Source organism: Akebia trifoliata, chromosome 10 (assembly GCF_017979445.1).
Source record: "Akebia trifoliata isolate Shusen 1 chromosome 10, ASM1797944v1, whole genome shotgun sequence".
Classification (NCBI taxonomy): Eukaryota; Viridiplantae; Streptophyta; class Magnoliopsida; order Ranunculales; family Lardizabalaceae; genus Akebia; species Akebia trifoliata.
In genome coordinates this window covers 30560312-30576810 of record NC_141384.1, presented here as the reverse complement: position 1 = coordinate 30576810, position 16499 = coordinate 30560312, and the positions used below count along the sequence as shown (strand labels likewise).

At 35.7% G+C, this 16499-nt stretch overlaps 3 protein-coding genes across 5 annotated transcripts; 2 read left to right on the top strand and 1 right to left on the bottom strand.

Moving 5' to 3' along the window:
• Positions 1-2555: 2555 nt before the first annotated feature.
• Positions 2556-3885, top strand: LOC147393811 (arabinogalactan protein 41-like). Its single transcript, XM_086455019.1, has 2 exons — positions 2556-2819; positions 3573-3885. The coding sequence occupies exons 1-2, from the start codon at positions 2702-2704 to the stop codon at positions 3674-3676; spliced, it is 222 nt and encodes a 73-aa protein (XP_086311145.1). The 5' UTR covers positions 2556-2701; the 3' UTR covers positions 3677-3885.
• A 5021-nt stretch (positions 3886-8906) lies between these two features.
• Positions 8907-16260, bottom strand: LOC147393809 (P-loop containing nucleoside triphosphate hydrolases superfamily protein). Of its 3 annotated transcripts, none has more exons than XM_086455017.1 (2): positions 15166-16260; positions 8907-9046 (listed from the first exon to the last, which is right to left on the bottom strand). In XM_086455017.1, the coding sequence occupies exon 1, from the start codon at positions 16125-16127 to the stop codon at positions 15177-15179; it is 951 nt and encodes a 316-aa protein (XP_086311143.1). In that variant the 5' UTR covers positions 16128-16260; the 3' UTR covers positions 8907-9046; positions 15166-15176. The 3 variants fall into 3 exon arrangements, with proteins under 3 accessions (XP_086311143.1, XP_086311144.1, XP_086311141.1); XM_086455018.1 differs by lacking the exon at positions 8907-9046 and adding an exon at positions 10436-11431; XM_086455015.1 differs by lacking the exon at positions 8907-9046 and adding an exon at positions 10436-11411 and having other exon boundaries at positions 15166-16259.
• On the top strand, positions 10736-12290 carry LOC147393810 (umecyanin-like). The gene is made up of 2 exons (XM_086455144.1): positions 10736-10916; positions 11947-12290. Exons 1-2 carry the CDS (start codon positions 10736-10738, stop codon positions 12288-12290), a joined length of 525 nt encoding a protein of 174 aa, XP_086311270.1.
• Positions 16261-16499: the final 239 nt, after the last annotated feature.

Sequence of the window (16499 nt, the reverse complement as noted above, 5' to 3'; positions counted from 1 at the left end):
AGTCCAATCAAAACATACCATATAAACATCATTCCTATAAAGATGAGTGTTCCTTCTAATGGTAAGGAGTTGAAATCATATCTTCAAGGAAAGACTTCTTATAGAGGTTTTCTTTGCTCAAAAAACTTCATTTATTCTTGGAGAAAGGCTCCATTTAATTGGACAAAATTTTAATACGATTTCAATTCGGTTAGGAGGATTTAAAATTTTTGATTTGTATAGACTCAATCTGTTTTTAATTGTTTTTGTCTCAGTTCATTGAGTTGGGACCCTTTCAATTGTAGGAAAAATGCTCCCACAACACATTTAAACTTATTAATTATTAGAATTTTTAACTAAAATGGATAAAACGATACATGCAGAATTCTAAGGGTCAAATTAATTTATTGAAATTATAAAAATATTTTCTTTAATATCATAATGAGATAAGAGCCTCTTGCAAATTCAAAATCAATTTAATTATTATTTTTAAATAAATTTTCTTGTAATGACTTCACTAGTCAAATAAATATAATTTTTTTTAATATTTTAACATAATTTATATTTTGTTATCCAAAAATATTAATATAAAAACATAACCAAGTCTTCCAACTCGAGTAGGTGCATTTTCTAGTCGATTGGGATAAGTTGACGTTTTGACTCAACAATTTGGCTTAAATAAATTCTAAGGATGAGCCACCTTCAATTGCATTGAAATGAATCGAGTCGAATGGGACAAGTTTTAAAGTTATGGCAAGAAGAGCTAGGGTTGGCAATGGGTCGGATTTTCCATGGTACCTGATCCGTTCAAATCCGAAAATAGGATTTAAATCTAAAATTTGATTTTTTCGAATCGAAAATTGTAGTCCAATAAATTCTCGGATCGATTTAAAATTAATCCAAGTCCGATTCAATAATTTAAAAAAAAAAAAAAGACTTATATGTATTACATATTCTCTCTTCTCAACTCTTACTTCTCATTAGATCTCTCACTATGTGTGAATCTTTTGGGGGACTCATATATTAACATGAACACCAAATTCGTAAATTGCATTTAATTGGATCGGATCGGTTTTGAATTGATTTAACATTTAGTCGGATCGGATTTTGTTCTAAAAATAATAAATGGATGGATCCAGATCATATATTAAAAAATTTAGGGCCCGTGTGGATACAGGAGCCAGAAGTACTTAGAACATAAGTACTTTCATAAGTACTTTTTTAAGTACTGCCTGGAGTAAGTGGATAACTGTTGTGTGTTAGGATGCAGGTTCTGAAAAGTACTGTTAGAAGTACTTTTGATAGAGTTTTGTGATTGGAAACTATTTTGAATTCTGTTTAAATGATCAAAATGCCCTTAGAAGTATCAGTTACTATTATTAACATTATAACTCAACAAATTATTCTTCAAAAGAAATAAAAGTTATTGTTTTTATCCATAAAAACTAATATAAATACCCAACAATTATAATAAATAGAAAATATTGTGAGCAAATATATACAACCACTAAAAATATGAAGAAGCTTTCACCGCATCAATGGATAGTAAATTTGTGTGTAATTGTTCACATCAATTTTCCAATAAGAAAATTTCAACCATAGTTAGAATGCTCATGGATAAATCATTGAGTAAGCAATTGGGGGAGTTAGAAATTCAAATTCAAATGCTACGCTAAAAGACTACCACCACATCAATGGATAATAATAAAATATTATTTAATTGCATTTTTGAGGGTATGCTTGTAATTTTCAAAATTTATGATGGACATACTTGTCCCAAATGCTATACTAAAAAGCTACCACCACATCAATGGATAGTAATATAGTATTATTGCAATTGCATTTTTAAGGGTATGCTTGTAATTTTCAAAATTTATGAGGGGTATACTTGTCCCAAATGTTACACCAAAAGACTACCATCATATCAATGGATAGTAATATAATATTATTTCAATTGCTTTTTGAGGGTAGATTTGTAATTTTTGAAATTTATGAGGAGCATACTTGTCCTAATCTCGTCATTTTGACAATATTTTGTGGCTCCGCGCAAGAGTAGTTTAGAGAAGTAGCACTATCGGTATTCCGTGAAAAAGCACTAAAATGACTCCACAGTAAAGTAATTTTTTCTAGGAGTAATTTATCCAAACACTTTTAAAGTGCTTCTGACTCCCCGCAAAAGTCAGAAGTACTTAGAAAAGTCAATCCACACAGGCCCTTAGATTGGTATCGATTTGGTATTAGATCCGATCCGTTGCCAACCCTACAAGTACAAACTGCTTTAAAAATAACCAATCAGGCTGTTTTTACGTGCAGCCCATCAAAAAGAAATGCCACGCAATGCTAAAGAAAGCAAAAATAGTTTAAAATACAATATGGTATAATATATTAATGACACGTGGAAGTATTAGGTCTGACAAGCTGTCGACAACGAAAAAGACAGACTAGCGAGCGTAGGTAATAAGCAAAATGGATCACATGTGGAGAGAGGGCAAAGATATGCGAGTGGGCCCACATAAAAATGAGTGGTGGGCCCCATTTCATGGAGGGCCTGACTTGGTTATAAAAAGGGGTTCCCATTAGAAACAAACATTATTAGACTCTCTCGAACCCGAAGAATCGCTGCGTGGCTATTTGGAGTCATCGCAGGTTCCGTACGGAGAGAGATCGATTTCATTGTGTTCTTTGTTAGGGTTTGTTTCTGTTAGAGAGAAATTAAGGAGAAATGGCGGTTTCTAGGGTTTCCTTTGGATTAATGGTGATCGTTGCTCTCGTTTTCAGTATTATCTTGCCTGCTGTTCAGGCTCAGACCATGGCTCCAGCTCCTGCTCCTACTAGCGATGGTAATCTCTCTCCCTCTCAGATCTGATTATTATTATTTTTTCTGTTTCATTACGAGAATCTGTCTTGTTTCTTGGTGGTTTTCTAGTTTTTGGAGTGTTTTTTTGTTGGTTGATTAGGTTTGTATAATGTTATCTACGTTTTTCTTTTTTCTTTTTTGATTCATTAGCAATTTGATGTTTTCAGTAGATCTGCTTTATCTTTTTTTTCTTTTCAAATCAAGACTGTTTTTAATTGAAAATTCGATATTTAGGGCATCTATGTCGTTTTTTTGGTTCCATGGTCATGTTTGTTCCAAGATTACTTCCTGTATTTAAGGCTATTTCCTTATACGTTTTTTTCTTGAAATAATTGTGACCTTATTAAAGATCCTTTATATACTCATCATCCATGGATTATTTAATATCTTTTCCAATACTACTTTTCTCTAAATTAACTCTGGAATTCTTTTATTTATTCATTTTCTACTTAAATTACAATTTTCGTGTTGTTCCTTTGAGGTTTATTCACGCATTTTCATGGCTGTTTCCTCTGAATATCCAAACTTGTCTTTGAAGGTTCTCCCTCTCTACACACAATTGGGCTGCTTGTCTAATGCTTGCTTGCATATGTGCTCATTTCCATTTCTAATGCAAAGTTTGAATTTTTATTTTTATTTTTTATAATTTCCTTATTTAAGCCAAGATGGCTGAATTCCAATTGAGTTGTGGCTAATTGTGGATGTGTATTTGTTGTGGGTGTTAATGTTGTTGTAGGGAGATCGATAGACCAAGGAATTGCATGTGTGCTGATGGTGGTGGCACTAGTGCTCACTTACCTCATTCATCCTCTCGATGCCTCCTCCTTCTCCACCTTTTGATTCCATATCATGTATGTTGTGTGCGTTTTGGGAGTTTAGTTGGGTGAGGATGAGGAATATTATTAGGAGGAGGGAGGAGGGGCTTTGTCTTTGATTTTCTCTTGTTATTTTTTTTCCTTCTTCTGTGGACATGTTCTTTCTTTCTTTCTTCTTCATCTCTTAACTTCTAAGACTGAATTTTAAGTCTCTACTATCTTTTCTTGCACAAATGGAAATGGTGTGGCTGTTTTAGTGTACAAATGCATGTCTCGCACTCTCGCCTATTTTAAAAGCAACAAATTTGGTATCACCTTTCCGGGTTTGGGTTGGGTGAATGTTTTGAGGTATGTGTACCCACCCATGTGTGGATTTCTCCGAGGGACTAATAAAAATGAATCGAGAGTGGCTAGTTATCTCAACCGGTCTTTATTTTAATATAATTGATTTACTTATTAAAAAAAATATGAGTCAAGATTCATTTGTATAATTAGGCACAATTTGATTAGGAAATAAGTTCATTAGGCTACCTGAACGGCTGAGTCTAAGGTGTTTTAAACACCAACCAAAACTTGGACACCTATCCTATTTTAGAAGTATTGGATCCTGAGCTTGTTAGCAATTCGGAATACACGGTAAAAATTCGTTAAAAATTTGAGTTTTATTCGATTTTGAAATCCGGTTTAAAATTTGGACAAAAATTCAATAAATGAAAAATATGCGGCATATGCTTCATACGTGTATTATCTATTTCATTTAAAATTTTTGACCATATGATAGTGATGATGAAATTGGTTATGCTAATGGTGAAAGTGATGGTAATAATGATGGTGGTGATAATGAGGACATTGAGGTTATTGTTCCATTGATTTTTAAAAGAAGATCAAAGTCAAGGGATAAATCATCAATTTGAAAAATTAAAATGTGATCTTAAATAAATGTAGAAGAACATGTCCTTATTTTTCTTTTTAAGATAAAAGGGACATTTGTCACCTAAAAAGATGGATTCCTTCCAAATTTTGAAACGGTCTAGTGTAACAAATTATAAGTTATAAATATACACTATGCAATATACAACAAGTTATAGTAGCATTTTTTTTTTCCACCGAGTTTATAAAAAGTCATAAAATTGCATTTTATTCTTTTCAAAGTTAAATTCCGTGAATTATTTAGAATAGAAAAATACTTTCATTAAAAAAAAAAAAAGAATTAACCGGGAGATTGCTAACAAGGATCCTGAGTCAATAAAAATACGACCCAAATTCCTCTTGTTCAGAAGTAACTCTTATTGTTCTCCATCCAATTTGGCAAATTACTCTATTTTCACTATTAAATGATAGTCTTTTTATCAATAAATCGTACGGACATTCTTGCCCAAGATGATTTTGCCAAATACATCCAAGGTTAAAACAATGGAGTTAAGATGGGGGACGAGCTAGGATTTAGAGGTAAAAAATATGGGTTTTCCAGAAAATGTTTTTACGTAAATATTGAAGAGGTTGAAGATAGATGATTTTTGGAGCAAAAATATCATGTTTTTTTTTTTTTTTTTTCTATTATAGAAAAATTCAAATAACAGGGTTAGTAGCCTTTGTAAGCTGACATTTCTATTATACTGGTAATCTAGTGGAATTTAAATTAATAATGGAACCCAGCACAGATTATCCATTTTGTTTCAATAAAACAAAACGTGGAAGCAGAACCAAGGAGTGTTGGGTGAATTGGCCAGGGCCTCCCTTGAGCTCAAACCCCTTGTTGGCCATAACATAATTTTCTGCCATAGGAACAGGAACTTATAAAAAGACAAGGAGGGACAAAATGATAGCATATTTTCCTTCCCCCATTTAACACAACAATTCCAAATATCTCTAGTCACCTTTTCTTGTTCTTTTTGGTAAACTTGATCAATTTTGTGTATAGCAAAAATGAGAGGAAAAAGAATCAAGGTTCTCAAAGAGTAATAGCAACATTACCCTAGCTTGTAATAGCAACATTACCCTAACACAAGCTACCAAAAATTCCTCTTATTCTTTGCAATATTTACTCAACTCTTCTCTTTGCCATTGGGATCGGTTTCTGATTGTTTTTGTTCATCAGCAAGTGAGAATTTCTTCACTTTCTGCAGAGACAAAGGAAATAAAGAAAATAAATAGATTAGCAGTAGGTAAGAACATAGTTTCTGCCTTTATGGCCAAAAACAATCTTTTTTATAATTATTGGCTTAAAAAGAATGAATGAACAAGACTCGTTTAACCATCCCTAATTTTTGGGATAAGACATCCTTAATTATTATGAAAAAATATATATATATATTCAAGTTCTTATCAACCATATTATTAACTTGCTGAGGTTTTTTTTTTTTCTTTACACAATCTGGTGAATCATTGGTCGTTAGTAGATGAAAGTGGAATTTGAGCCCAAATTGTAGTTTACAGTCACATACTTTACCACCTTAGCCAGGTGGTTGTTCCAATCTAGAGTTTTTTTTGTTTTTTCAGAAAAAAAAAGAGAGCAATCAGGTTAGTGGTCGGTCATTAGTGGATGAAGCGAGGTTTTGAACCAAGGTCATGGTATCAACACACAAATATCTTGCCAACTTGGCAAGCTGGCAACTTGGTTTATCAAAGAATCGAGAAATACTCTTAAAGAGGTTGCTCCAATTTAGAATTTTGTTGTTTGCATGAGAAACAAAGAAAGATCTGGAGTGCAACTATGCTCTTGAGCAAGAGAGAGTTGCAGGGGGGAGACACAAAGAGATGATGGAGAGATTTCTTTTGCTCAATAAAGAAAAATAAAAAGGTGACGTCGAAACTGGTTCACCAGTTTCGTCCACCATGAGGTCCACCTCCAAACACAAACATACGCTTTTGACCTAATCATTTCTGTTCTAAAAATATCAGTAATTACCTAATTTGACCATTTTTAACCTTAAAAAAATAAAAATAAAAGCAAAAGGCTGATCAGAATATGTATATTGACCTCTATACCATGACAGAGATAGCCATTCGATCTTCACACAAGCCAAAGGATTTCTAGTGTTCCAAAAATATTTTAAATACAGCAAGAGAAGGAAAAATTATGAAGCATGTAAAAATGAGGATGAGAAAAACAATAACAAAGGCAAATCAAGAGAATTGGCTGAATTAAAAGAATAGGACAAAAACTGAAAGGGCATTGGGAATAAGAGTTGAAGCTCTCAAAGCCAAACCAGAAAAGTAGCAAGGCAGGCAGTTAGTGAGTTTTGTGCTGTAATTTGTCTCTATATGTAGATGCAATACCGAAAAATTCACATCGGACAATCTAACTCTATGGCAATATCTTCCTCAATCTCTCCATCCTTACGTATAAAGGCCCCAAGATTATGAAAGAGGCCACTTCAGTGTATTTCTAGACCATCAATTTTAACTGGATATTCATACTTTTAGTTGTCAATGCTAACTTTACACCCCACATAGTCGATCTTGGTTCTACTTACTATAAAGTCTATCAACTCCAACATCTATCACTGATATTCTAGATTTGTGATGATTCCCTCTCTAGTGTCATCAACTAATACTACATGATCTGCCCTTAACATACATCAAGATGTGTGATTAGAATGAAAGGAATAACAGGGTGTTTAATGGCAAGATTAGAAGCTCTCATACAAGTTTTTTAGAGATTTTGGGCTTCTTATACCTTTGGTCCAAACAAAATATAGAGTTCGTGGGAACTTCGTTTGATGATTTTGTTTTTAGATGGAACTCTTTATGTAATCATTGATGTTGTTTGCTCTTCTTCTTTGTTGCTTTCTATGAGGCTTTCTCGGCCTCCTTGTATGCTGTTTTTCTTTCTCCTTGAATTATATTATACTTTTCAAAAAAAAAGATGTGTGATCTTGAATATGAGCAATTACTTCAACCCCAAGGGGTTGGCCTAGTGGCAAGCCAAGTCTTGATAAGCTCCTCAGGAAAGGTAGGTAAACCGTTCGAAACCCCACGAAGCTATGAATTCTTTGGGGCCACCCTCCAAGGTCCAAGTGACCCTCGACTCAACTTGTTGCATGTAGGACTTTCCGAAGGGGCGGTGCGTGTGACTGTGGGATTAGTCCCACCCCGAAGGGTGGCTATACCCGCAATATATATATAAAGAATATGAACAATTACTTCATTTATAACTAGAGCAAACAAATACGGACTTAAAGTCGATCCCTAATGTAAACCAATTGTAACTGAGAACTCATCCGTCTCCTCTCCACTTGCCCTCACACTTGTCACGACCCTCATATGCGTCCTTAATTATGTCAATGTATCCATTCAAGACTTCCTCCTTTTCCTATAAACCAAATTAGTTCTCTAGGCACTTTACTGTATGCTTTCTCTTTTAAGCCAATACAAACCATATAAAGGTTCTTCTTCTTTTCTCTATTATTTTTCTAAGTAGAAACATTCCATTTTAATTTCGGAAATAACAGATAAAATCAACAACCAAAAATACCTAAACAAATATTACAAATCAATTTCCACATCATTCTTCTCTAATAACTAGAATTGAAACCATAGCTTCACCTGAAACAACTAACACCTTCCAATAAAACATATGACACTCAAGGACAAAAGGAAATATGCAGTTTGAAGCTGCCATCATCATCATCAAAGTTTTGTTCCAAAAATGTGGGGTCATCCTTACGAATTGTTCCTTCTTTCAATTTTTTCTAAAACCATGTCTTTTTGTTAATTCCAGTGTGATCACATCCATTCTCATTACCACAATCCACTTTCTTTTTGGTCCAGTTTGAAGCAAAAAATTATTAAATTACAAACAAAAGAAACACTAATTGGCAATTTGGTTCAATCCTCGTGAGGATTCTCCACAAGACCACAACTTACTGAAATTACATGAAACTAGCCTAAGTTGACAACCAAAACCGCTAAACAGGTTCACAATTCAATAGTTAGGAATTGGATAATGAAAATGAAGTATAGAACTAATTACCACAGGGATTCAATTGACATGTTCTTAGAAATCCCAAAATAATCTAAGGTTCCACCTAGAAGCCTCCCGGATAATTTCTAGGTTGGCTCTGATCAGTAGAGAATTTATTGTTTGAAGAAAAAATTTATTTTCTGAAAAAAAAATAAAAAAATCTCAGCAATCATACAAAAGCAGAAACCAAAATTTTCCTAAATGTCTTCAAATTGCCATATCGATAGAACAGACTTAGATTAGTCACATATCGATCCATAAAGAAACCGAAGTTGTGAGAGAAACAGACCTTGTTGAGCACGCAGTCTCGCAAAGAGTTCAAGAAGCGGAGACATTTTTCCTGATCGAAATCTGTTTCAGTGACGCAGTTGAGCAGATCCAGAGCTTCTTGTGCGCAAACGGGCTGAGGCCGAGGTACTTCCATGGATTCTGCGTTGTTGAAAAATCAAAGTTAGGTCTTCTAGGGTTTAGAATCAGATATCAAACAAAAAACCCCAAATCGAAGCTCAAATGAGGTAAATTTCCACAAGGTTTTCCTTCTGTTTGGTTGTTGGAAAAAAGCTAGAAGCCTTCGCTCGCTACTCGCTAGAGCGCTTTTTCTATCTTAAAATGAATGAAACAACGGCACCGATGGACTTCGTACACGCCCACAGCATGAAAAAAATTATTTTTTAATTTTTATGGGTGATTTAGACTTAGTCCTCCATCTTTTGGTGAATATTTTTTTATACCCCTGTACTTTCATAATAATAAAATACCCCGAGGACCTCAGTCTAGTCTGGAAGACTAATCACTAATGACCTAAATACCCTTTTATTCAAACTCGTGTTGAAAACTATGATTTTTTTATCTATTCAAAATTCCATCATCTCAAAAAAATCATTCATCTTTCTTGTGGTCTTAAAAATTGAAGGAAATAAAATCTTATTGTTGAAGATGAGGCTTAAAAAATATCTGGAACATACCCCTTGACTGCAGTCTCCTTTGAGAGACTTAAAAAATGACTTTGGTGACTACTTCAATTTCTAGCCAAAATCTCTTGATTTTTCACTACGAAACCCACCCATAATTTTTCTCCAAAAGTATCTTTTTCCGCTGGTAAGACATTTTTCAGGTGATCTCATTTTCAACCTTTTGCCAAAATATTCTCTTAATAATTCATCTTCTCCGATTCCCAACACACACACACACACAACACAGAAATTCTATCATTTCTTGAGCTTTGAAGGACAAAGTAAATAGAATCTTAATATTATTTTTTAAACAACTAAATCCTATTTTCCATTTTTTGCCAAAAATTGTAGGTTTCTCTTTTTATACATATTCATCTTCTTTAATTCTGCCAAAAAATTATTTAAAGTTTTTCTTTTACCCTAGAAATTGAAGAAGACACCTATTTAGAAAGAATCGTGTTCTTTTTCTGACTAGAAATTGAACAAGGGTGGCATTTGGATCATTTCCTCTGCCTCTCTGAAGACCATGGTCATGGGTATATCATCACTTTGAAAATGTGAGATATTTCACATGTTCACCAACCAAAAATTGTTGTCATGTTGGAGTGACCTTAAGATTGGACCTCATATCTCACATCTTCACATGAAAGTGGATAGGAACCATAGATGCTTTTTCACTCGTATCGGAGAGGTTGAAGATGACTGGTATTCATTATTTTGATTTTTTGGTGGGAGGGGGGGCGGGTGGCTGAAGGTTGAAGTTGAGGGTATTTACGGCACTTTTTGTCAGTCAATAAGAGAAGTCCAAGGTCAAGTAATGCATGTCATCACATAGAGAAAACATTCACCAAAACGCAACAATGTCTAAAATCTGAAGCAGCCAACCAAAAAAAATATTACAGATAAGAGGCCAAGCTCTCTAAATATAGAGGACAAAACCCACCACAAAGAATTAACTATAATTTCCAATTATAAGTACCCTTGACTTTTTCAACATGAATGGAAAACAAAAGAAAGGCTGAAGCTAATAATAGTAGTAAGTGGTAACCATGAACATTACTTAAAGAAAAACCATTCATTTGCCCAATTCATCTCTCTTCTAGATTTGATTGAAGGGAACCTCACCTTCCTTCAACTCATTCGCACGCCCATCAAGCCAGGACAAATGGCAAGAACACACATCTTCTTGTTTCTTCTCCTGGTAGCATTGGGTTGTGCTATAACGGCCCCAGTGAGTGCAATGGATCACATTGTTGGAGGGAGCTTAGGCTGGAACGTTCCCAAGAACCTCTCCTACTATCAAGACTGGGCTAAACCAAGAACATTCGGAATCGGCGACAAACTGGGTAAGTTTTGAGGAAAATTTGTTGACCTCAAACGGATCTTAACATGGACATTGTGATTGCCATACAACATAGAGTATCATGCATATCATCATCATCAAAGACTTGTCCCAAAGATTTGGGGTCGGCTAAATGACTCATGTTCCTCTATTCAATTTAACCTTCTGTTATTAAAACTGTGTTCACACCGGCTTTTAACTATCTATATCCCCCGCTCCTTTGGGCCTTCCCCTCACTCTTCTAGAGCTTTCTACTTGTGCATTGAGGCTGTATAATCAACCTTCATTGAACATGCCCAAACTATCTCAACCGACTTTCTCTTGACTTATTGTCGATTCGAACTGCTCCTACATTTTATAAAATGTATTCATTTCTAATTTTATCTTGCATATTCTTTCCACTAGAACATGATCAAATGTACATAGGAGAAGCAACAGCCACCAAATTCAACCATGCTTGATGCCTTCAGTTGTGAAATGAAGGTGTATTGAGCAAGGCCTAGGTGTTTCAGAGGAGGTCTAAATAAATAAATCAATCCATCAAATATAAACAAATGCAATAAACAATTATTCTCAACATGCATCTGCACACTAAGTACGGGTAAAAAAAACTTTGTGATCAGAGGTCTACAATGAGTATATAATGGGCTAATAAACAACTAATTCCCTTGCTTTATAATAACTCGTGAACATTATATTTTATAAAAAGATATAGGTGCTTATATCAGTCATTGTTACCATCATATGATCATTTCAATACAATAAGTTCATTTTTAAAAGTCGTGAAATAAATGAATAAAAAAAAATTTCATTTATAACTTTTTTAAGCCAATAACAACTGATATAACTTCTTTACATCTAAAAAAGGTGGTGGAACAGGTGGACCAGGTGGTCTAACCAACCTCAGCTGCAACATGTAAAATACATGGCTACAGGTTTCAAAGCCTGAAGTGACAGCCCAGGAAACTCTCAGCTTAATATATTTATGATTTTGAGTTCTAATTTTCACTAATCTCCTTATGGCCGGGTTGCAGTGTTCCCGTTCACGACAGGCGTTCACAATGTGCTAGAGGTTGGTAAGAAAGAGTTTGATGCATGCACTCAGGACAAAGTGATTGAGATGTACTATAAAGGCCCCTTGATCGTGGACCTTACTGAAGTTGGTGAACACTATTACTATTGTGCCGTAGGGACCCACTGTGAGGCTGGCCAAAAGCTCAGCATCACAGTAACCACGGGACTGGGCTCTGCCGGTACTGGTTCTGCGGAAGCCTCGGGACCTGCAGATGCCTCGGGACCTAAATCCTCAGCCAATCCGATACATAATTTTGGTGTGATTGCCAGTCTATTATCGTTTTTGGTTTCATTATTCATCTAGAAGATAATGTACCTAACTTTCTTTTTCTGTAAAAAGGTGTGGGATTTTTAATAAACATGTATAATTCGACCAAGTTCAAAACTTGGTGAATTTTACACACAAAAAAAAAATCTGAATACAACTAAGTTAGAAGGGTTTTTTTCCTGATATTTTGCAATCAATTCATGCATGGCTAGCTTGGGTGGGTTTGTGACTGGTCAAGAATCAAAATTTCAACATGGCCTAGATGAAGTCAATCAATTGCTGGACCCTAAGACATACACCAATGTACAGATGGAATTGATGGAATTTATCTTAACCATGCCCACTTGGTGTTCCTTTAGGTTTTAAACCAACAATCAACTAATCAAAACGTACCAATATTGCAACACCCCCCCCCCCCCCCCGACCGCCACCACCTTTCAGTTGTGTTTCTAAACATCACTACGAGCTGCAATATACTCCAACCATAGATTTATCCATCCAAAAAAGAATAACAACCATGTTTGGAAGGATTTTATAGCAACTATAATCCAAGGCACTTCATAGTTCATGTCCAGAGAGGTTCCATTGCGCTAGGGAATTTCCCCATTGAAGTAGTACAGAAGGTTCACAAGCGCCAAACTGCAGCGATTTCAAACACCACATGTGAAAAACCTGTCTTGGGTTGCAATGAATGAATTCAAAGTGAAACCCTGTGAGGTCGATCAGAATATTTTTTGATAGGTAAGATCAATCAGAATATTGGAAGAACTCAACTACAGAGAATCCAAATACCAAATCCCCACAAAAGTTCTTCCACCTCTAAAACAATATCTTTGAAATAGATTTGACACTAGTCTTTGTATTTATCTTGCATCAACATATTTTTTGTTGCCATCTTTAACCATTGCTTTCTCCATCAAGAGGGGGTTTCTCGTTAGCTATGCCAAGACTTAACTTATTAACACAATTGATATACACCCAAACCCTGCAGTAAACATGCCCTAAACTAGGTGTTTTAGCATAATAGCAAGACTTGTCAAGTCACCAAACTATGCATGACAGGATTCTCACTATGGATCACCTCATTAAAAGAGGCTTTGTATCACCAAACTTCTATTGTTTGTGTAAATCAAGTGAGGAGTCAGTGGCCCATATCTTGTTGCATTGTCTTCTTTCCTCGTCCCTCTGGTCTTACTTCTTTTTGCTCTTTAGCTTAAGCTGGGTGTTTCCAAATTTGGCCTTGTCTTTTCTTCAAAGCTGGGATTGTTCTCTAGGAAGAAGAAGATGCTGTGGAGTATCCTCCCATTTGCAGTGTGTTGGAGAAAAATAGGAGAGTTTTCAAAGGAACGGAATCCTCATCCTAGGACTGTTATTCTTTTGGTGTAAAATGTTCATTGAGTTCAAAGATGTATTTTTTATGAATTTGTTTTTAGGTGGAAGTCCTTCTGCTCTTCCTAGTTTTCTTTTTGCCCCCAATGTAAGGTTGGTCACCTCGACTACCTTTGTACATTCTTCCTTGTTTTTATAATAAATTTATACTTATCAAAAAGCTAAATGTAAACAGAGAAAGGAAAAAATATTCACATAAGGAAGCTCAGTGGTCGAATGACAAGATTCAAAGGTTCACTAACAGAAAAATCCAATTCTTGGCCAATTTCTAGAAACAAACAAAAAGAAAGAACATGTGGTGATCTACATAATAGGAGAGGGACCAGGAGGGCGAAAAAGATGTCTACAAATAGGCACGCATTAGAGAAAGGATGACTAAAGACCTAGACCGTGTTAGATGTATTAAGGGAAAGGATGAAACACCTTATTACAATATGAAGCGATTAAAGAAAGGTGTGGGAGTTAGTTTCAGAAAGTATTAAATAAAGAACACATTCACGGCTTGTGACAATGAGGAGATACATAGGAGAGTCGAAGGCAGAAATACTTTTGTAGTATTATGGTATTGAGTGTGAAAGCAGATCTAGCAAACATAAATACGGAAAGGGCATTAGAACCAGATAATATTCCACTGAAATTCTGAAAATGCATAGGAAGTATTGCATTATCCTGGCAAATTTAATAACTCAATAATGTTTAGAAGAATCCAAATATGTCGGATAAATTACTAAATTAAAATCCACAGGTGGTGCTAGTATTGTATTCTTCTTTTGCTTCTACTTAGAACGCCATCTAAAAATGCAGGCATTTTACTTTTGTGAACACAGGTTGGTGTTAGAATTTTATTCTTCTTTTGCTTCTACTTGGAACACCATCTAAAAATGCAGGCATTTTACTTTTGTGAAACGATTTTTATGTACATCAAGTTATTCTAGTTTCAAATGACAATGGTGAATTCATCATTCGTAGAGCATTTACAATGGAGCTATTTGTGGGTCTGCTTGCGTCAGATCCACTAACTTTTCTTTGTTTTTTTGCTCCAATGGACTAGCCAAAAACACTTTTTAGTGTGTCAAACTTCAAACACATTGTTAACTTTAGCTAGTCACTTCGGCATCCAACCCATCCGAAATTTAAAAAAAATATATATGGGAGGTGGGGTGTGGGACCAGTGTGGAGGAAGTGGGAGTTTTAACCTGTATGATAGAGATCGTAGTTAGCTAGGGGGGTTTGTTTGTAAGTAAAGGTCCTACGTTGGCCCCTTTAGTGGTTGCTTTTTAACGGCTCCATTGAGTTGCTCTTATAAACTTAGTGTGTGATGCATTCACCCAGCTGACTAACATAGCTTGATAACTGATCCAAAAGGGGGCTTTTAAAGAATTGCAAGAATAAGAGATAAAAAAGACCATTAGGCAGCCAAATTTAACCGTTAAGCCATAGAAAACCTACAATTGGGGAATCAGGAAACAGTTTCAAGAACAGATTTTGATAAAGAAAGAATGCTTAGAAGTAACAATCTAACCTCTATACAAACTAGATCACAGCAGACCGTTTCCTGACTCTAGCTTTTTCCGCATCAATGATAGACTCCACGGTCTTAACCGCACTCTCAAGCTTTCCTTCTGCATTCACCACCACATAATCAAAGTTCTTGACATGTTTCACTTCTTCGCGAGCCGTGGCAATCCTCACAAGGAGCGTATCCGTGGTCTCTGTTTTACGATCGACAAGTCTCCTTACGAGTGCAGATTCACTCTCTGCTACAAGAAAAATGAAAATGGCTGAATCACCAAGAATGGATTTCAAGGTGGCTGCCCCTTGAATGTCCACCCTAAGAACGATATCGAACCCCTTAGACATGAAATCTCGAATCTGTTGCTTCGGAATTCCCTTGTAATCTCCATATACAAGAGCGTATTCTAAGAGTTCGTTTCTCTCAACCATTGAAAGAAACTGTTCTTTAGTAACAAAGTAGTAATCTTTCCCTTCTACTTCACCAGGTCGCTTCGATCGACTTGTTGCCGTAACAACAAAATGGATTCCTTCACGAACTTCGCGTAATTTCTTGATTACAGCATCTTTGCCGACTCCACTAGGTCCGCTAATAACGATGATTAGAGGGTTTGGTGGAGGTGTTAGAGGGTCAGAACTGAAGGGGGAACCCAAAACTGATTCGAGACCTCTTAATAATTCGGATTTTTCTGCTGTTATAGGCGGCAAGGGGACGATGGAAGATCTCTTGGCATCGCTCAGTCTGCAATCTGAAGCCATGAGAGAAGGAGATCTAGAGATCTCTCTTTGGGATCCGGTTCTGAATCTGAACTGGTTTCGAACTAATTGTGGAGAAACCGAGAGAGGAGTGGAGATTTCTCTGCGGAAGAGATAAGGATGTAAGCTTGATCGGCCGAGAGAGGTGAAGAATCTTCGAAAGATCATCGAAGGTGATTGTGATGAGCTCTGAAGGTTCATAACCGCCCTTCCCATCTTCTCATTGCCATTAAAGCTCTCGCTCAGTCTGCAACTCTTGAGTCTTGATGCCCTAACCCTAGCTTCAGATACATAGAGGATGCTGTAATAGTGTAATCCAATCCCACCACCCCGTGCAAATCGCACTTACTGACGTGAAAGTGGATAAGGAACCATAGATTCTTTTTCACTCGTGTCTCGATGAAAAGCATCTATGGTTCGTATACACTTTCACGTCAAGGAGTGTGAAATGAGGTCCCCAGCATTCTTCTTTTCCATCATAATTTTTAAGTCAACAAAAAAATCACATTTGTTGAGATTGACAAACTTATTGAATCAAGTATTGGGTCCAATTTAACCTGAACCAATACGGGTCGGATAAAAAATTGA

Excerpts from the sequence above, each read along its gene's own strand:
- LOC147393811 (XM_086455019.1), top strand. The coding sequence starts at position 2,702 with ATGGCGGTTTCTAGGGTTTCCTTTGGATTAATGGTGATCGTTGCTCTC. Across the intron at positions 2,820-3,572 it reads TCCTGCTCCTACTAGCGATG|GGAGATCGATAGACCAAGGA; the intron begins GTAATCTCTCTC and ends ATGTTGTTGTAG.
- LOC147393810 (XM_086455144.1), top strand. The coding sequence starts at position 10,736 with ATGGCAAGAACACACATCTTCTTGTTTCTTCTCCTGGTAGCATTGGGT. Across the intron at positions 10,917-11,946 it reads CGGAATCGGCGACAAACTGG|TGTTCCCGTTCACGACAGGC; the intron begins GTAAGTTTTGAG and ends GCCGGGTTGCAG.
- LOC147393809 (XM_086455017.1), bottom strand. The coding sequence starts at position 16,127 with ATGGGAAGGGCGGTTATGAACCTTCAGAGCTCATCACAATCACCTTCG.